Source organism: Argopecten irradians, chromosome 12, assembly GCF_041381155.1.
Source record: "Argopecten irradians isolate NY chromosome 12, Ai_NY, whole genome shotgun sequence".
In the NCBI taxonomy this organism is placed as follows: Eukaryota; Metazoa; Mollusca; class Bivalvia; order Pectinida; family Pectinidae; genus Argopecten; species Argopecten irradians.
The window spans coordinates 7,039,697-7,060,015 of record NC_091145.1 but is presented as its reverse complement, the minus strand read 5'-3'; the positions used below and the strand labels follow the sequence as shown (position 1 = coordinate 7,060,015).

The 20,319-nt window shown below is 34.0% G+C and overlaps 1 protein-coding gene across 5 annotated transcripts in view; it reads right to left on the bottom strand.

Moving 5' to 3' along the window:
* Nucleotides 1-20,319, bottom strand: part of LOC138336363 (pleckstrin homology domain-containing family G member 7-like) — a 70,556-nt gene that overhangs the window by 31,616 nt on the left and 18,621 nt on the right. The window contains exons 1-3 of one of the 5 annotated variants that reach the window (XM_069285812.1): nucleotides 18,629-18,780; nucleotides 14,075-14,194; nucleotides 637-710 (exon numbers count right to left, since the gene is read on the bottom strand). In XM_069285812.1, the coding sequence (XP_069141913.1) occupies nucleotides 637-710; nucleotides 14,075-14,194; nucleotides 18,629-18,676 (242 nt within the window). In that variant the 5' untranslated portion in view covers nucleotides 18,677-18,780. Of the gene's footprint in view, nucleotides 1-636; nucleotides 711-1,294; nucleotides 1,382-1,594; nucleotides 1,668-6,899; nucleotides 7,091-14,074; nucleotides 14,195-18,628; nucleotides 18,781-20,319 lie in introns of those variants that run through there. The other 4 variants (XM_069285811.1, XM_069285813.1, XM_069285815.1 and 1 more) reach the window with 4 other exon arrangements.

The window sequence follows — 20,319 nt, the reverse complement described above, 5'->3', positions numbered from 1 at the left end:
AATGTCACTATAAAGAACTCACAAGATAGCAATGGTAATTATTTTGTGAGGTTCAATCGAGTTTTTAAAATGAACTACCATTTAAAGAAATTCAAAGCGCTTCAAAACTTAAAATTCTTTTACAACGTCACAAACGGATACGACTTGTGCAGTGATAATAAAGTGAGAAATTATCCAATATAAAGCTAACTTATTTGATCCGATGGTGTTTACGGGCATTCTGGAAACGTACTTATTTTGCGACGCCAAAGTTTAGTGCAAATGCACCAACTGTAAGTTAGGATTTATTAGTGCGGAGGATATAGATAAGCGTAATTCAGCGGTTCATTACCCTTAATACTCTATAACAAAAGTGTGCACTGTTGCTTGAATAAACGCAGAACGTTAGCTCGAAAAGTGCTAAGGTAAAATATAAGTAAAATTTATTATTAAGATAATATATTACTTGAAATGAGTTGATTAAGTGCTGATATGAGTTGGGTTGAGTTGAAATGAGTTATGTTAGATGATATGAGTTAATGATACTTGACATGAGTTATACGAGTTGACGTGATTAGATGAGTTGGTATGAGTTGATATGAGTTGATATGAGTTGATGTGAGTTGATATGAGTTGATGTGTCGACTCAATACTTACTTATCTGTATCGCACTCGTCACACGAGTTACTGGGCGTTGCGTCCGAAGACATCGACACTGACTCACCACAATTCTGTAAATAGAAGTAAAAACTCGTAAGGCATAGCTTAATATAGGCCCGTCAGATTGTCTCTGAATGAAAACACAGGCTTCTTACTATAATACATATATGATTTATGCAACAAATGTTTGTTTTTATTTGATAACCTTCAAACACCAGATGTTTTGTTTCGATGTAATTCTATTCAAAAAAAGAAAAACACATATGGTATGATTTCAAAATGCGCGTAACTCTGTTGAAATGAAGCCATATTTTCTGTAGTTATATATCAAGCGTTTCACAAATATCACCATAATGCAAATATGAAACGGCCGTTTTGTTCTTCAGTCCTTTGAAGTAATAACTTTCGTATTTTATATCTTATATAATAGCCAGTTTCCATGGATACTCTTTAATCTCGTCTTATAGCTAGGTGCGGAGGTGTCACGATTCATCTTTGTTCATATATCACGTTATTGTATTAAACATTAACCACACCACTGAACATTGAACACTGAATTAATATAAAGAGACGTATGACCTCGCCCGTAGAACCAAAGGCACGAACTGTTAGTTAGATCTCTCCAAATCACGTACAATCAGAATGCAGTAGTTACCTAGGGGAAGGTTAAGATCCCACACCGTTGAGTTCGTTCCCGTTCCTTCGACAGATAGAAAGTGTCGAAAATCCTTCCGGGGCAAGAACCCATTAACTATCTAACATGATTAATCCGGGACGCCCATATGAAATTCCTTCTCAAATTGAAATTGCGGAAAGAGTTTCCATTAATTTATATACTTCGTCACGTCAACGTCTGCCGTCGTTGCACATGTAAGCGAATCTCAATCATGTAAATGCATGGTGGTTTTATTACCCTGTCAAACTCCGATCAATATATAAGTAAATTATTATCTACCTTATCATCGACTTCAAGACGGCCGGAAATCGTGCCTGCAATACTCCGTTATGACCTAAGTAAAGCCAGTATGTCGTCAGAAGAACAATTCAGAGATCATCATCGGATAAAGATAAACAACTAGCGATTTAATACCGCACTATGTAATCACTGAAAGCTGCCGAGAAAGTACACCTCAACACGTTCATAGCTCATAGCATAGAATGTAATCAAATCGACAGACTGTGTCTGTCAAACACGTAAACAATATGTATTTTTAAAATCAACCCTGCCCAGCCGACCAAACAACTCCTGGGGTAATTCCAAAAGTACAAAATCTGTCGCCAGCAACATCAACAAATCAGCCAAATTGTAAATATTTAATGAACGCCGCTAGAAGTGATTAGGTCGTTAATAATTATGATTTCCATCTTAGAAAATAATAAGTTTTATATTAACCTGACACTATGTTACCATCTATATAGGTCATAGTGTATCTAGGCCTTATACGAAAAAGCATTGAGCCACGATGGGTAGCCCACTGTGTCGACTTTTAGCGACATTCCGCATTTGCTGCCTGCCAGATGTGGGTAATATTTGATTCATCACCTCCGATGCTAGATGAGAGATTTACACAGTATCATCATCAAACGCCTTTAGGACACCATCCACCAATAAACTCACAACAATCAAGAAAACCTGATGGTAATGGTAACGTATTTTCTAGAAAAGGAAAACATCTCTCCACCTGCTCTGCTTATATCCCATCATCTTCCCTCGTTAATTTATATCTTCTACGATATTACACAACCTACGCAAATAATTGGAGTCTCATATTATTTGATTTCTAATCCGTATTCTTTGTCAAGTCAGTGTATGTTGAAAGGAATCGTTCCCTGTTGGCTAGTTAAGCGCCAACGTATGTTTCACCAAATGGCGAGGAAATAAAGATAATTTTAAAACTTATCCTATACCATATCCCGTTGTTGCTAGGCAAAATACGACTCTGTCTCTGATACCCGGTTGGTGTAGTGCTGAATCATTTCATTCACTACACTCATGTCGACTAAGGCTGGTATACACGACATTGCTACCCATGCCATACAACCTCGTGACGTCACTGCATCAACAAGATTACAGTTTTCTCGATATCTGAGTTTCATTTGAAAATTAGTCTGATTTTACTATATAAAGGAGGCAAACGATAGCATTTTAGTTATCATATCGCGGGATTTCCACGTATGAAGAATTGAATTACAGTCGCGCCTTTCTTATTATATTTCAAAATAACTTGATCTTGAAATTGTGTAATTGTAATAAAAACGTCGAGACATGAGAGAAAAATACTATTGTATATCTTGATATGAAGGATAATGATATTCTGTCCTCGTGATCATAAAATGTTGTAACACCGTCGATGAGCCTAGGCTTTTACTGTTTTGAGACACTATGGTACAATATCCCTATCCTTCATATTCACATATAAAAGAAACATTTTTTTTATAAATACTCGTACACAGGGGATGGAGTATGTGGGTTAATGAAAGATAGCACACACACTCTAAAAATTACGCGACGTCAGAAATACTACATGTGGCGTAACTGCGTCGTACATTGTCGATGACGTCACCAATTTTGACGCATAATGATGCTTCTGTGACGATGGTTCGATGAAAATACTTCAAAATAAATGAAACTACATCATATGTTTGTATGCATGGGAGATAATAATAAAACATTCATGTTTATAAGTCGAAATGGATATTTCAAGCCTCGTTTGCTAAAGCTTATTAATACTGCATATAGCTAAGCCCACTAAAACATTTGTAGGAAGAACGAGATGATACTGTTGGGAAAATGTACAATGACAACACATACATCAGACTTTTATTTTTCTTTTCTATATATTTTGAAGTCTGATATGCATTGGAAACATAATTATGGTTCGTCCGTTTCTTTTTCTTCGAACATCAAACTGAGAAACATTAATAGTAAAAATAGGATAATAACTTTTCTAAGAAATTATCCCAACAGTTTAATGACTTCCATTCATATAAATCGTATCGGTTCAGTTTCGTTGCGATATAATCTAGTGTTGCTTAGTCAAATCTAGGTAGTGTAATAAAATATATAGCAGATGTATATCTAACGGTTATGATTCTCTTCGCGTTATCACATGAAACATTTATATTCCCTTGGTACTAATCTTTGCACAAAATCCAATTACGTTTATTATAGGTTAATTAAATATGCCTATAGTATAAACTTCTTTTTGTAATTGTGGAAATGAAATATCGGTTTCCCTAGAAACGACTACAGACATTGTAATGGTGATGTGTTCAAATGAAAAAAAAAAACCCAAAAACTTTTAGATAAGACTAATGCTATTTTAAGAATATTGTACATGCACTACCTATCATTTCCATATCTTAAGGAATAAGGCTGATAATTCTACGGGAGAGTCAAAGCAATAGGATTGGTAAGGTAATCTCATCAGACAATACAGTCCGGTGTCCTCTTGTAGTTGAGATATCTATATGTGTACAAAGAATTATGTTCATTTATTAAAACAACTTACGTTCAAAGAAATTTAAAAGAATGTGATTTATCCTATGAATTATCAATAAAGTTTCTATTAAATTCATAAACCCAATGTTATGATATGGGAAAAACAAGACTGGTATCAATAGCAATACTTTTTTATTTTGATTCAAAATATTTTTTCTTGTAATTAATCAAATAACTCATATCCAATATGAATAACAAAAATATTCTTTTCATTGTTTTCATGTGGTCTATAAATGACATTTGTAACTTTGGATAAATGTAACAGTGTACAGCATTTACAATAAATTTAATAACTGCCTCTGCCAGGGATCGAACTCGGGACCTCTGAGGTCCGTATGGTGTTATAACGCCCTGGTGAAATCAAATTATTACCGAGAGCATGTGATAGTTTATCCATTTAAGCATTGTTTCTTAACACGATAACACAAGAGGACAAATTAAATCTGATCAGCCTTAAGCGAAAAATAATCTAAAATAACGTAAATGTACCGATAAAACTGCCATAAGAAACACAGAAAAATAGTCTTAAACGCTGAGGGGTCTTCAAAGAAAAGCCAAAAGGTCTTGCAATTGGCTATCGTTGCACATAAAAAGGGCGGTTTTATTTAGTGGATCGCCCTTGTACAGAGAAGGTCGCTTAAGCAAATTTTGACTGTAATACGATTATATTTACATTTACGTTTTCTCTTTGCTATATAACCTTACCTACTGCGAAATTGTTTACACTTGCGTAAACGCAGTGGTTGCCGCGCAATTATACACATACCGGATCACTGACTTCCGCAAGTAGTGTGAATGCGCATCCGATTAGGCCTATTGTATCTCTATGACAAATCTTTAATATACTGCATATGTGAATGCAATGTAAATCTTTAATTATCTATCAGCAAATTAAATAATTAACAAATATTGTATAAATGGGATGAAAAAGATTAAGTTAATGTGGAGCTATATTTTGTGTACTCTCTGAATTAGACAACATTTCCCGCCAAATTGAAGCTAACTCTTCCGGGATTCCATCAATTGACCGGCTGTTAAAAAAATCGTATAACATTGAAAAAACAGAGTTTTATTTTATTCGAATGTTTAATTGTTAATGCAATGGTCGGTCGAAATGTAAATATAAGGAATGATTGTTATTGTTGGTTGTTTACCGGTATGTAAACTGCATTTTTGTACAGATATTTCAACATGACGTGCTAACGCGCGTCATTTAAAATATCTGTGCTAAAAATGCAGTTTTCACACCAGTACACAACAAACAATGAAAATCATTCCTTCAATAAAATATGCGATTTGAATAAAAATTAGAATGATTTGGTTTCTTAAAGATGATTTACGTTCAATTAAGCATTTACATATTGTCGAAATGATTTAATTATCATATTGATGAAAAATCATATTAATTAATGTAGAACAGGTTTCAGACAGTCCAATGAATATGTAAGTATGTTGCCTACACCCCAGTATCAGATAAACCCTGACAGTTGTTTTGTCTTATATCGGGGCCATCGTCGCAACATCGTTCGTGCTTTATCGTTTCCATGTAAACCATTATACAAGCTATCCCGTCTGAGATATTTTTATCCACCGACATTTTCCAATTCCCCAATTCCCTACGTTTACATAGGAGCTTAGACGGGAAAATGCCAAACCTGTGTCAGGTATGGTACTCGGAATACTTTTGTTGCAATGGAAGCGTTTCCAATGTATCTGTGGGCCGCCGTAGTCGAGTGGTTAAGATTACCCAAAATATCACCACCAGCCGTACACTCTGGGACCCAAGTAAGAATACTTCAACTCCTGAACCCGGCACGTCCTTAAATGACTATCAAATGACGTTTAATCAATTAAAATAAAAAAAGCGATTTACTGCTTTATACTCTCTATTTCTATTTCTTTTTTATTATATTATACTGATTCTATTGTCTTCAGTAGATTATATAATTAATTATGTTTGTTATTAGTTAAAATAGACCTGTAACTCCAATTTCAAATTTCAAATTATCAGCCTTATTATTAGTTTTAAATTAACCAATATATTTTACATAAACATGTTTACTATATATCTTTAAATATGTACATATACAAATACAGACAGTTTTGTAACCATTATCCAGCGTGGATACCATAGTATCGGATAGGGTTAAATCAGTACACATTTCACTGTGTACATGACAGATATTCATCTTCTTAGGTACTTCTATATCTTACATTTATACCGGTGTATCGATATGTTTACATTATATGATACTTTTTATCTCTGTTTTGATATATGTATTGTCTAAATATGAATGTAACATTAAATGATAATAGAATATGTGTTACGCAATAAATTGTTATGTTATGTCAAAAGTGTATCTATCACAACACACATCCATTCAACGTCTTTAAATCATATACATTTAGCTGAAAGCTACTTGTGGCTTTTCGGATAGTTTTGTGCAACACATGTGACATTTTTCAAGTCATTAATTCCAACGTACTTTTCGAAACATTTCAGCATTTGATAAGTGACTATTTAAACGGTTTCTTATATTTTTGATAATAATTTTAACATTCATATGAAGTATTTATATTACTAACGACAAACATTTATGGATAAACGTACTCTTGTTAACGTAAAATGATAAACCTTTTTCAGTCTTTTTATGTACTGTTCAGAAAATAAGAATATTTAAATCCGATAACAAGCAGTTGTATTCAGTAAGTGAATTGATTAGATATTATCTTGCAAAAAAGTAATGTAAACACTTACCAGATTTTTCTAGCGTCACACATCTATAAGTAGTTCCCCCAACTGTACCCTAAGGCAGAGAGCCATGTCCTTCCATACGCAACTGAACAACGATTAGGTTATGTCACTACAACCAGCTAGGCAGCAGCAAATTTCTGCGCCGAATTTAACAATCGTATTTTCGTTATGAAGCACAGAGACATTATGGAGCTCATCAGCGACAGGTGTTCCGCTTATGTCATTAGGAGCGCTGCAGATAGAAGGCTCCATTGGAAACCACGTCACTACAGGAACTCATTAATTAGAATGAGCGTTGTTAGCCAATGGACCAAAAGAAATAAGCCTTGCTCATATTGCAGTAACGTTATCATAGAGACGACACCACACAGGGAAGCTCTCCCTACGACAGGTAATCGAATGAAAACGCTTGTAAAATTATCAGGATTCCAATAAATTCTGAATTAAGCCTTTAAGAGTTTTCCCATAAAATCAATCATCAGTCTTGAGTGTCTGCCGTATAATGTCAGCGTGTTTTGTAAATACGTTACCGTACTGATAGCGGAAAGTGTCTGCAGTATGTTAGTCCATGTACTGTTAAGATACTGATGTTATACTGCGTGGTAACGTCCTATCAACAATCATGTTGTTTTTTAATGGACGGCTTCCCATATATGTGCATTGTGTTACGGTGTTTGAATTTCTGTATGTTTTGGGAGACTGCGGTATATCAGTGTTGTGGTTTGAATTAGTTTATTAGATTAATGTTCTATTAACAGACAGGGTAATTTAAGGACCGTCTCCAGTGTCAGTGTATGTATTGCGGTGCTTTGCGTAAATTTCTATATACTTTGGGAGGCTGCGGTATGTTCGAGTTGTATCTCCTTACAATATAACGAAGATCATCATGTAAGTGTACAAATGCACAGACAAAGGGAACGAGAATCACCTACAATTATGTATATGAATGACACAAAAATTGACGACATTAACATAGGCGAAGGTAACGAGACTCGCCTGCTACAACCAACGGGAACGAGATTGGGTATACTCAGCTAATTACCTACAGCAGTCATATGCAACATGCAAACATATCATAATAAACAAGTAATTCTGGATTAATTGACAGGCACCTTAATGATGAACACTTGATATGACGTTTGCTAATTATTTCAGTACCACTTAATACAAGTCATTAAATCATCATTTATGAAAGTGATTCTAAAGATATCGCCGGTTTCATGTCAAAATATTTAACCGGATTTATGAATGTGATAAATAATGCAAGCAAACGAGGACGTGATAACGGTTTTGTTATTTAATAATATTTTTTTTTATGATTACTCGCATCAAAATGATATTTTAATGCCGTCTACTGAAACCAAATCTAATTACTCGTGTATTTCACGAAAAATGTTTTAAATGCTTTTGAAATATGACAATCTGTTTCGTACACTGTCCAAAAGTGATAATACATGTTATACGATTAGGAACAACTGATATTTATATGACTTGATAGGATTAACTCCCGGCAACACACATTCCCTTGTCATAAATGAATTGGATTTTTCAGTACTGAAGATCGACTTTACATCACTGTATTTGTACCTACCAGAACACAGTCACGCAAATCCAACGCAGAATATGAATATGTCATGACTTGACATCATATAATCACATTTTGTCTAAATTTTACACAGACAGGAACCTTCAGGCGTAGGAACGTTTCCTATAGTTTTACGAAAATAAAAATAACGATTAATTATTCATTCATTTCTAGTATATTGGTTCAATACGCCAATTTCGAGATTCAAAACGGCACATGTATGAAGTACGACCTACCGTTGAATAGCGACATCTTTCGGTGATTGTGACGTCATTGTTTGACACTATTTTTTATGACAACATAACTACAAGCAATTAGGACCACAATTTCTTAGTTTACTGCGACTAAACGACGATGAATCGTACTTTACCACGATGTTATGATATCTCAAACACCCCAGAATTAGCTATCCATAAATATCTCTATTCAAGAAATAATCCCAGAGCTCCACACTACATTAAGATCGAAGAAACTATAAAAGCGAATTGTTTGTTTTGCATCTACGAATTTATATCAGTGTTCGGAAGCATATGTTTGTTTGTTTGTTTGTTTGTTTGATTGATTGATTGCTTTAACGTCATATTAACAGTCAGGACCTTGTAAGGACGGCCTCCCATGTATGCAGTGTGTATCGTGTGTGAAGTGCGAGGTGCGTGTTTTGGGAGACTGCGGTATGTTCGTGTTGTGTCTTCTTATGAGTTAATCGTATCCTAATATTATAGCAAAAATGACATTTTATTCATTAAAGAGTAGATCACATTTTATTACACAAACAACGTTTCTTAGAATTACACCAATAACAAAATAATTATCAACAAGCCAATTGTAGATTGGATGTGCGTAATCATCCTCGTGAATGAGCGAAGAGGTCTGGAAGTCGTGATACATCAAAATATGCATTAAATCACGTGGTAAGAATCAGTCCCTGCAAAATAGATCTCTTTTGTCGGCTCAACTATGGCTGACGTGTTTGGTGTAAACTGATTTAATTAAAACTTTATTGATATAATTACACATTTGTCACAGAGACAGATCATAAACTGATCATAAACTGTTTGCTTTAAGGTAGGTTTTGCCCAATGAAATAAAAAGACTACGAAATTGAAATTTTTCCTGTACATAGACAAAATCTTCAGATCATTTTCGATGCATACAGCGAACAATATGGGTGGTCAGCTGCCTAGCTTGAACAGAAAAATACTCCTCTAAAAATAGAGCGAAATCAAGCTTTACATAGAACATGACGTATGTTTTTCCAAAGCGAGGCCGCATCAACAAACGGAAGTGACAGTCATGCCACGGCACAACAACAACAAAGTGCGATGAATTGTCTCAACATATCATATCATCTTTTACACTTCAAGTTACTAACATACGCTCGCAAGCCTTGTACATCAAACATAGATGTAGTTAGTCTGCTACTGCATGTTCGTTGCCATATTTGTAGAAAATTAACTCACCACGTGCAACACGAATCCCAACAGAATCCGGGCAAGTTCCGTTCGAGATGTGGCTTCTGTTTCTTCTATGCTAGATGCCATCTCTAATTTTACTCACGAGATATACATAATCAGATACATTGTTTTTCTCACACGCTTTCGTTCAGCCATTTTGTTCACTTTTAATACGTAACAATGCGCATACACGAAACTCCGACAACACAATCTATCGCAGCTTCTTTTGTATTCTATTCTGCCAGCCTGATATCTTAATAAATCAAGGATTTCATTCAATTTTGTAATAAAAACAAATTTATTCCATCTCATACGCATTCAGAAATAAGATTTAGGTATTTTTAATATGTTTTTTTTCCAACTTTTCTTCCGTTTATCGGATTTTATATAAAAAAAAATATTAGGTTGGGCGAAACCTACCTTTAATATAAATGCTTTAAACGACCTTATTATTACATGCAATCAAATCTTCACACATAGAAGAATAAAAATACGATATTTCGTCGAAGCGGAAAAAACTTAGCTTGCAATATATGTTGCATGGAAAGAAGTTTTCAGATATAGAGAACTTGTCTATGAAATATAAACATTATTAGATACAGTTCAAATACACAACAAATGGGGTTAGTCCGCAAATCAATGTTATTAAGTGTCATGTGAATTACATATTTAAATCCAACAACGGTATAAGAATACAAGGGTATTGTGTGTGTTTACGTCAAACCAATTATCAGTAATTGTACATTGTAAAATGCCAGCAGAAATGACCTACCAATAACCCGCATATATATATACATATAATGTGTTTGTGTCGGGTTTATCTACTTGGTATTCATGTATTGTAATTACCTGGTACAATATTCTAAGCCTTTCCGCCATTACACTTCTTTACATTCTCCCAAAGCAATTACAGAATGTGGTGGAATCTGAGTAGAAATGGTCAAATCTCGATGGCAAATGTATACAGTGTCTATAATTTGTAGTTTTATTTTATTGATTAAACATCTGTCTCGTAACTGCTAGCCCCACAGCTATTAGCCTAGTCCCTACGAAAGTTTCCACGCTGGTTACATGGAATACAATGCCAAAACATTTATCATAATGGTTTTTATTGTCCTATATATAAGATAAAAATGATCTTACAGTGCAACGCGACATGTTTCTGGTAAGTTAAACGAACATGATACAGGGTCGTGTAACTAGAAATATAGACATTTCATTCGTCAATGAGGGCTTAAGTGGGCGTCTCTACGGGGGAGAAATACAAAATAGCATTTATTTACAAATTTATCGTTTACAAGGCAACAATTGCCAGTAAAAACATGATCAAAGTTTACGATCGATGTTTGTACGCATGGTAACATACACCACCGTGTATCGATTTGGTTTTCAAACTGAAACAAAAGCTAAACGTAGAGTTTAAGACACAAAAACTGAACAAATTGGAGTGTTGTATTCCTGATACAAAATGGCACTTATCCCAACATATATAAACCAAATGTCGTCACTGAATCATTATGGCCATCAAAATAAAGACGTTAGCCATCACAGGATTCTAATTGTGTCCCATAAATACCAAATATAATCTTCCATGGCGTTTATACAAATATAAACTAATCTAAAACAAGTTAAACGTGCTGTCGGATACATCTAATAGTCACGTGGTTATGTGTCTTTTCATAGTAAAGTGCAGGTACAAAGTTATGACTTCATTGTCACGTTACGCCATTTGGTTATAAAAGGTTAAATCTTTACATATTCAAGATATTGTCAAGGAAGTTTCAGTACAATTAAACAATGTACATGTATCCTAAAATACTTGGAACAAAGATACCATGATCAGTAAAGGGAAAAGCAAATTTATTGTATTAACCAAAAATTATAGAGAGGGCAGGCAATGTATTATTTTTTGCTCATCATTATCGCTAAAATATTCAAAAGTGAAAAATACAGAATCCTGATTTTAGAAGAAGGTTAATTTATATTTTTATGGCTATTTGTACCTTGTGTTTCGTTTCAAATGTACCATACCTAAATTGTGATTTTTTTTCTTGTTTTATATATCAAAGATAAAACATCCTTTTACATTAAGTAAACACGCATTAAAATGCCAAAATGACATAAGACTTTCCTGAAATCAATATCTTGATAATTAAAAACATGACACATGTACAGTAGCTTAAGTACCTAGACGATACAACCAGCGAATCTTTCACACTTTCATAAAAAATATTGATCAACATGCTTCAATTTGATAACAAAAGTGTTTTGTAATTATCAATGATTCCGGTGGACAACAGCCAATCAAATATTAAATAACCTCAAAACAGAAAATATTAAAGTATTTCGTTATTCTAAATCTTTTCAGTAAAGTAACAGGCCAAACTTTTAATAATTGAGGCAACTTAAATTAAAACCGAACCACGGTAAAAAAAATTGTCGGCTAATTGAGTTTAGGTCCTGTGAAAAAATAGGGTCTTTGAAAACACGATATTGCTTAAATATTTTTTATAGCTAAGAATCCAGTTGATGTGTCCAAAATCTGCTACATGTATTATGTCGTTTCGCATTGATATCGATTTCATACCAAACCGAATTTATCAACTGCTGTTTCCTACTGTATAGTTTACATTTAAGTAAACTGATGCTTTATCAACTAACAGGGGAAAACCAGATGGATAAAACTTGAGTGATGCAACACGACAAGAGCAATACACACTGGGATGGCATAGAACAGCACGGTATAATTGGTATGCTGTGGTTGTTTGATACATGTTTTGTTTACCCTACTTGTGGAATGTTCTGAAGCCAGTATTGCTCATTTACAGTTATTTGGAATCGATTAAAATTCATCTACTAAGTTGTATTTTGATAATTTATCATTATGCAAAAATCACTAGTTTTTAAAATCATTGGAATTTCAACTGCTTTCTCGCAAGTAAAGAGTTATACAAAATCCATAGTTTTAGCAAATCAGACATGCCGCCAAAGAATGTTTCTCTAGGAAAGACTTCATTTTCATTTCAACAAATTTTATTGCAAATAATATCCAAATGGATTTGGCAACAGGCAAAGCCTGTATTTGCCATCTCCAAACAAATCCGGTATAGTACAATTATCAACAAAATATTAAAACATTTAACATTACATTATGAATGAATATTATTATTAGTGTATCTCTCCAACCTATCATAGTAGAAAAATTTAAAAAAAAAATCTTTTAGTTTCAGATATATATTCTGATATGCATTGCAATAAATATGTATTTTTTTCTTCATCACAATTGTCACATCCATTCAGTAAAGTTTTTGTGTTGAAATGCGAGTGGGGAATATTAGAGTTATGTATTTTGGTTCTGAGTGATGATCTTTGTTCATTAAATAAAGGACATATGAAAAGATAGTGTTCGGCTGTTTCATCACCAAGGCCACAAGAACAAATTGGAGAATCCCTCAAATGATCGCGAAATAGGTCAGAATTTACATTGCTAGAGGAATTTCTGAGCTGGCACAGAGTAATATTCATAATTCGAGAACCTTTGTTTATAAAGGTATTTGTTATATCATGTTCCATTTTATTAATAGGAAAGACTTACCACTGCTTATGAGAATATTAACTGATTTTCAATCAGGATTACTGTCGAAATAACAGTATATAGCCCAAAACTCTAGTACCATCATTTTCCCTAACCATACTGCTGATGACAGTTCATGGGTAGTTACCATGAGTAAGGAGTCCACCGGCCGACTGAATGTTATTTGTAAAACAACTAAAAGAACAACTACATCCTGTATCTAAAAAAACTACAACAGAACTCCTAACCAGTCTATATTTTAATTAGCTCACTGCGCTCTAATTTCGTGTTTAAATTCCTTACTACTTTTTCACGGCGACATTGTTTTGCGATTCACCGTTTAAATTTTCATTTGACTTACAATTGAAAAGTTCCTGCTGTGATTGACGTCCTCAAATCTTAATTTACTACGAAATACGCAAAACTTTACTGCAAGCGAATTTAAGTTGGTTTGGCAATGATAACAATTATTCATGTGCTAGGACTCTTTGTGTCATGTTCATAACATATCCTTAATGTCAAAAATCAAAGCTAAACATGGTTACAGAGAATCAGATGTACTTACCTTCGACGTGTCAACTATGGCAAGCCGGCGGCCTCTTCTTGGCATTAACGGTGAAGGCTCACCCTCGCTCTCTGACGACGGACTCGTCAAGCTCATGGAACTGTTCCGTCGGGACCGACACTATAGAACAAAGAAAAATTGTAGTAGCTAGCAGATGATTCAACTGTTTATTTCTACACGTTTATCTTTATCTGTCTCAACCATTCGACAACGCCAATCTCAATGTAGCATTAACAAGTACGTTTAGGCCAACACCGTTAGTCGTATATCACAATACAGGGTTGTTTTTTTTGCTTACCAACATTTTGAATTCTCTCTATGCACCGATAGTGGAGTTCAGTGGAACTGGATGCTTCAACATGAACTATACTGTTGGTTACAATAATCTTAATTATCTGTTTCGTTTGAACGCAGATTAGAAATGATGGTTTCCCCATCGGCAACAATCGCTACTCCAGAACAATCTCACTTGATTTTCACCGAGTGACACTTGGGTTCTTGTCAATCAGTATTCACATTGTACCTATATACCGCTTGTTTTTCATATGTATCGGAATTAACCCCAATCAAAATAAATAAAAACTAAAGATGTTACTTCTAAAACTTTATCTTCTAGAACTACCTTGAATGTTTAAGAAAATTAATTTCATAACTATGATGCATTCAGATCTGAATAACAATAACTAACCACTTAAGTTCTAGATAACTCATGCATATCTTGTGAAATGCAATTATAAAACATATGCAAAATCAGCCTGAATGTAATTTCAAAAAGAAAAGTACTAAAAATCCTTATTGCCAAAATGCTTACACAACATCGTCACTAAAACAGGAACAAATACAATACCAACAGAGTAATTAATTCGGAGACTGGCGTTCGGAACTCATCGGGTGTTTCAGTCACATTTGAGAAGTCTGAATCATAAGATCCGGAAGTGAATATAGCCAAACCATTGAAGTTGTAGTTTAAATCGAATTTCTAGTTGTGTTTTAAAAAGATTTCTACAATTAAAATATAGTTTTCGTTTAAAAATCGTCCTCCACAACCACAAAATGTCGTTACGAAGACGTTAGCACTCCCATTTCAACATAACTGACACAAAAGAGGGTTTGGAAAACTGAAAGTTTCACATTAGATGCACCATTGAACTACACTGTAATCGTTTTTTTATCTCATTACCGATTGAAAATAAAAGTTGTCTATTTCATTATGAGAAACCTTGTTGCTTGTTTTTGGCGTAACCCACACATCAGGGACACCCAGGAAAATAAATACATATTGTTTGTACCAGATAAGTCTTCATTAATTATTTTAAATTCATGATATATCACAGAAATCGTATCGACGGTCTGTAACTTTACATTTACGGTTGTTTACTGTTGGTATTTAGGAAGGTATTGTTAGGAATTTTGTCGCCGTATTGTAAAAGCTTGAAGTACATATGCACAGAGGCGCGAAGATAACATTACCGGAATGTTTATGACATGGATAATGATTCTTTCCTATCATGAAAGTATATATATATCGCCGGTTGATTGATTTATGGCTTAAACTTTCATTGACGTTAATGATGTCACGACACTGGGAAGCAAATCTCGGATTTGATATCCCGATCGTGTCATGTGCCTCGGGACGTCAACAGATTCTAATCTCGCTGAACTCTTATATAGACATAAAAATAACCGCTACATCAAAAATATAACCTATACATTTATACATTTGAATGAAGCCTGAATTGCCGTTCTGTGCTTTTATATATATATACATGTGCCAAATTCAGCACGATACCAGATGTATTACAAATGTAGAACTAGATTCTTCTACATCTATTTTCCAATCAGAATTGCTTGATGTTACGTTGGAATATTCCCAGACTATCGATTGCCATTGTTTTACAACACCTGCATTTTCTGAGAAAGACAAAGCCCAAAGGAATCTCATTACTCTCCTAGCGTCTATTAGATTTCTTTTTTCCCGCACCTTTTGGTATCTATCACAAAGATGGAATTATAGGACGATGTAAAGCAAATTGCGGGATTGGTTTCAGATACTGTGTTAACCAGTTACTGGTGTATAAAAACCGTACGTGTTACATGTAGCGAGGATGGACATTTAAAAACCTGTAAAAAATGCAACGGATAATATTAAATTCCAGCCATTAGCGAAGAAGTAAACAATGAAATGATACATACAATATAAACAATATAACAATATATATCAACAACAAATATATACTCTCCTTGCGTCTATTAGATTTCATTATTTTTCCTGTACCTTTTTGTATCTATCTCAAAGATGGAATCATGAGACGATGTAAGCAAAATGCGGAATTGGTTTCAGATACTGCATGTATTCAGCGACTACTGGTGTATGAATACCGTACACATGTACGTGTTAGCAAGGATGGGCATTTTTAAAATTGTGTCGTACAGATTATATTACATTCCAATCATTAGCGAAGAAGTAAACAATAAAATGATACAAACAAAGACTAAGTTAACTAAATGCGTGATATGCATATATGTGGTTATATAACCATGTGGACAACAAATATTCAAGGCAGTCTGCCTCTTTATAAGACATACAAAACAAACACGGTCACATGAATAGAATAAACAATATAAAGTACAAGGACAAAGGCGTGTTATATACATGGTATATATATTATAACTATTCACATGTGTACGTATGCACTTTTATGTCATTGTATCATAATAGATGATCTCCTTTTTTTGTAATTCAGAATGTTTCTTTCATAATGATTATCTCCCCTTTTGTGGAGTTCTCCTGTGAGAGAGGGAATAAATGTTCGGAAATGAGAAAAGATGGTTGTTTTTCTCTCACTGCCAAGAGGAACGAGTAGGTATAATTAATTCGCTCAAGTCGACATTGACTTAAAGCCATCATAGGCGGATACTAGCGATATATGATCATGATCTTATTCAGAACTATAAAAATCGCTTGTTTGAAAAAATGTTTGAAAAATAAGCCCCTGAAGTGAAAAAAATAGTAGAATGAGGAACATGACAATTATTGTATATTTTGATTATAAATAAAGTTCAAAAACAAGGAACTGTATTCAATTATGAATAAACTTCAAAAATGGGGAATCGTATTCAATTACATATAAACTTCAAAAACAGGGAACTGTATTTAATTGTAAATAAACTTTAAAAAAGGAACTGTATTTAATTATAAATTAAATTCAAAAACAAGGAACTATATTAATTATAAATGAACTTAACAAACAAGGAACCGTATTAAAAAAGACTGTCTTTTATGTCAACACCAATATCATCTTGGTAGAAAGACAAAGGCAGATAAGAAAATACTACGCAAATGAAATATGCTTTAGGTGGTGAAGTTAACATGATGAGCTGTTTGACCTGATTAAATTGCTGAGTTAATTAAATTGCCTTGTATGGGATATGTGCTATACAAACACTCTCACCACACACGGGTTCATATTTTTCACAACTACAAGCTTATAAAGGTGCATCGGCACTAAAACTTAAAACAATCGAATTTCATCAAAGAGTGATATAATCATGATATCCTTGTACTCGGAACAATGATATTGATTAAACTAACAGACTCCAATTTCACGAACTTTTCATAACTTAAAAAAAAACTCACGAAAAAAAGAATGTTGGAAGTCATAAAAAACACATATTATTTCTGTTATACTAATGGGGTCTATTTTCACGATTGGTTTTAAGCTAAATGATATCCCTTACCTTACTCTCTTCAATGGAGACCATTGTAAATATTAAAAAATACTCCTTATTAATAACTTCAGATTTTCTCCTTACCTTTTGTCATGTTTTTCTGTGTTTTTTTAAATTAATTAATTAACCCCCTCCCTGGTAAGTACCAATATGATAGAATGCGCCTGGAACTGTAAGAAGTTTACAAAATTAATTTTAAAAGAAAAACCATTCTTTTCTGTATCTCATAGCAGTGGTAAAATGTCTTATGTAACATCTAATCACAGAGATTTATCAACTCGATCAAAGCTAGTGAAGTAGTTGAAAGAAGAGACAAAATGAAAGTGAAAAATAAATTGTTAACACTGTTTTGTTGCATAAGTAATGAGAAAATACGACGAACAAAGATGCTCCGACAGACACAACGGGTACAAATGACGAAATCATTCAGTAACATTTGTACAAACGCGATAAATTAAAGTTTATCGCCAACATTGTACTGATCAAGCGAATTCGTGGAATTTCCATCCCCCGATTTCAGGACATATTGTAGGTAAACATTATTGAGGTTAGGTTTAACCTTGGTTGAAACATTCCGTGGCAAACTTGACCAAGCCCTTAAGGCATTTGACATTGTTACCAAGTTTGTACAATGTAGCGCCATCATTGTAAGATCAGTATATCAAATAAAAAGATAATAAATGCCATCAGTTGTCAAAGCATCGCTTTAGTTCACACACACAAAAAATCAGATTTCTGAAATAATCACTAAATACATCGTCAAATTACTATATGACGTCATAAATAATCAATTTTCATATATATGAGTTTGAACCAGGTACCTACTATTTTGTGATGGTGGTTTTCCTTGGCGTCCCTCCGTATTACTCGCATATGTCAGAGTGTAACGTATCCCATAGATTCCCCTAATACATCAACTGACTTCTACATCAAAAACAGGGACTATGGCGAGGTATCCCAAAGCTGCCATAAGTTTCACTCCATTATTTACAAAGTATATGGACGCTGTATTCCGAGCGGTGAGCTCACAGGGGAATACGTATACAGAGTAGTAGTTACACAGCGAATATTAAATATACATCTACATATCATATTCCTCGACGACAAAAAAAATTATGGTCATCCAAAATTCATTGCAATCCGATTTTACTATTCAAAATTCCATCGGCTTGCTGATGGTATTAACACTATAAAACAATTTGGACTGTCCCAATAGAGAACTTAAATATGTGTCAGTGCTTATATTATGCGTTAAAACGGATTGCATATCATCTACCCATTGGTTCGGGAATATGATTGTGTATGAATGGGTATTTATGTGATAGCAATCAATACCAGGTATTATGTACCTTGTAACATGCAAGTGGATCATAGTCAGGGAGATTGATAACTATCAGTATAGCTACTCTGTCCAGACCCATGTTATGGTCAGTTGCCCTTATCACGTGATATATGATATACTCACTCTGACCAGTGAGTTTGTATATCTATGACGTAACAGGACGTATGTAATATACGGAACAGCAATCACCTGTTGTGCAGCAATAACCTGTATGTAAGGCTTATTGTTCTATCAATTGCATTACCTCCCCAATAAATTCTTGAAATGATGAGGACATGTACTCGATTACAGTACACATATAATATATATATCGTATATTCTAGTAGACATATTCCGTTTTATGCAATCCTGCTTTTACAATGGTCGATTTTTTTTCCATAAAATTTAGTGTACCTTGCAATACCTTTGGCATTTTCATAATAATATTTTTTTATATAATTATTAACCTCGCCAACATCTGCGAATTCTTATTTTGGAGAAAACTACAAGGTCAAATACCAATAAAAGAATGCGGCACACTCACTATACACATCAGCGGGAATAGCATGTTTATCATTAAAATCAGTAGACAATAAAATATTCTAACGAAATAAAGACATCACCTTTCGTTAAACGCATTAATAATATATGTAACAACATATAAACATACCTTTAAGAAATACAATTTCAAATACTGTTATATGTGTACAAAATAAATGTACATTTTAACACGGAGGTAAAAGTATACGTCTTTGTAAAATTTGGTATGTGTAAACAACAGTTTCAATATTTGATTGTTCTGGAGCGAGTAGGCGTCGGGGATGCTGAGAAGTGGTCACTTCGATAGGACGAGATACATCGGTCCAATGTGGCTGGCGGACTAATCTCATTGTGGTCACATTCGTTCGTCGTGCGATTCAATCAGCGAGAAACAAAAGGTTAAAGTACACAGAACGTAACAAACTTATCCGTCTACATGTCGGTTTCTTTATGGTCAAGTAAACTCGAATTCATTGATACGAGTACCGTGAAAAAAAATCCACATATTTATGTCATGTTAATGTTTGTCTTAATGACGGTTGATCACCGCAAACAATTTATGTCTGGATCTTTACATTTTCCTCCTCGTCGTCCTCGTCTGATTTCGTATAACTTAGCGTTTTTGCAGTCTATGTAACCTAGCACCACGACGTCG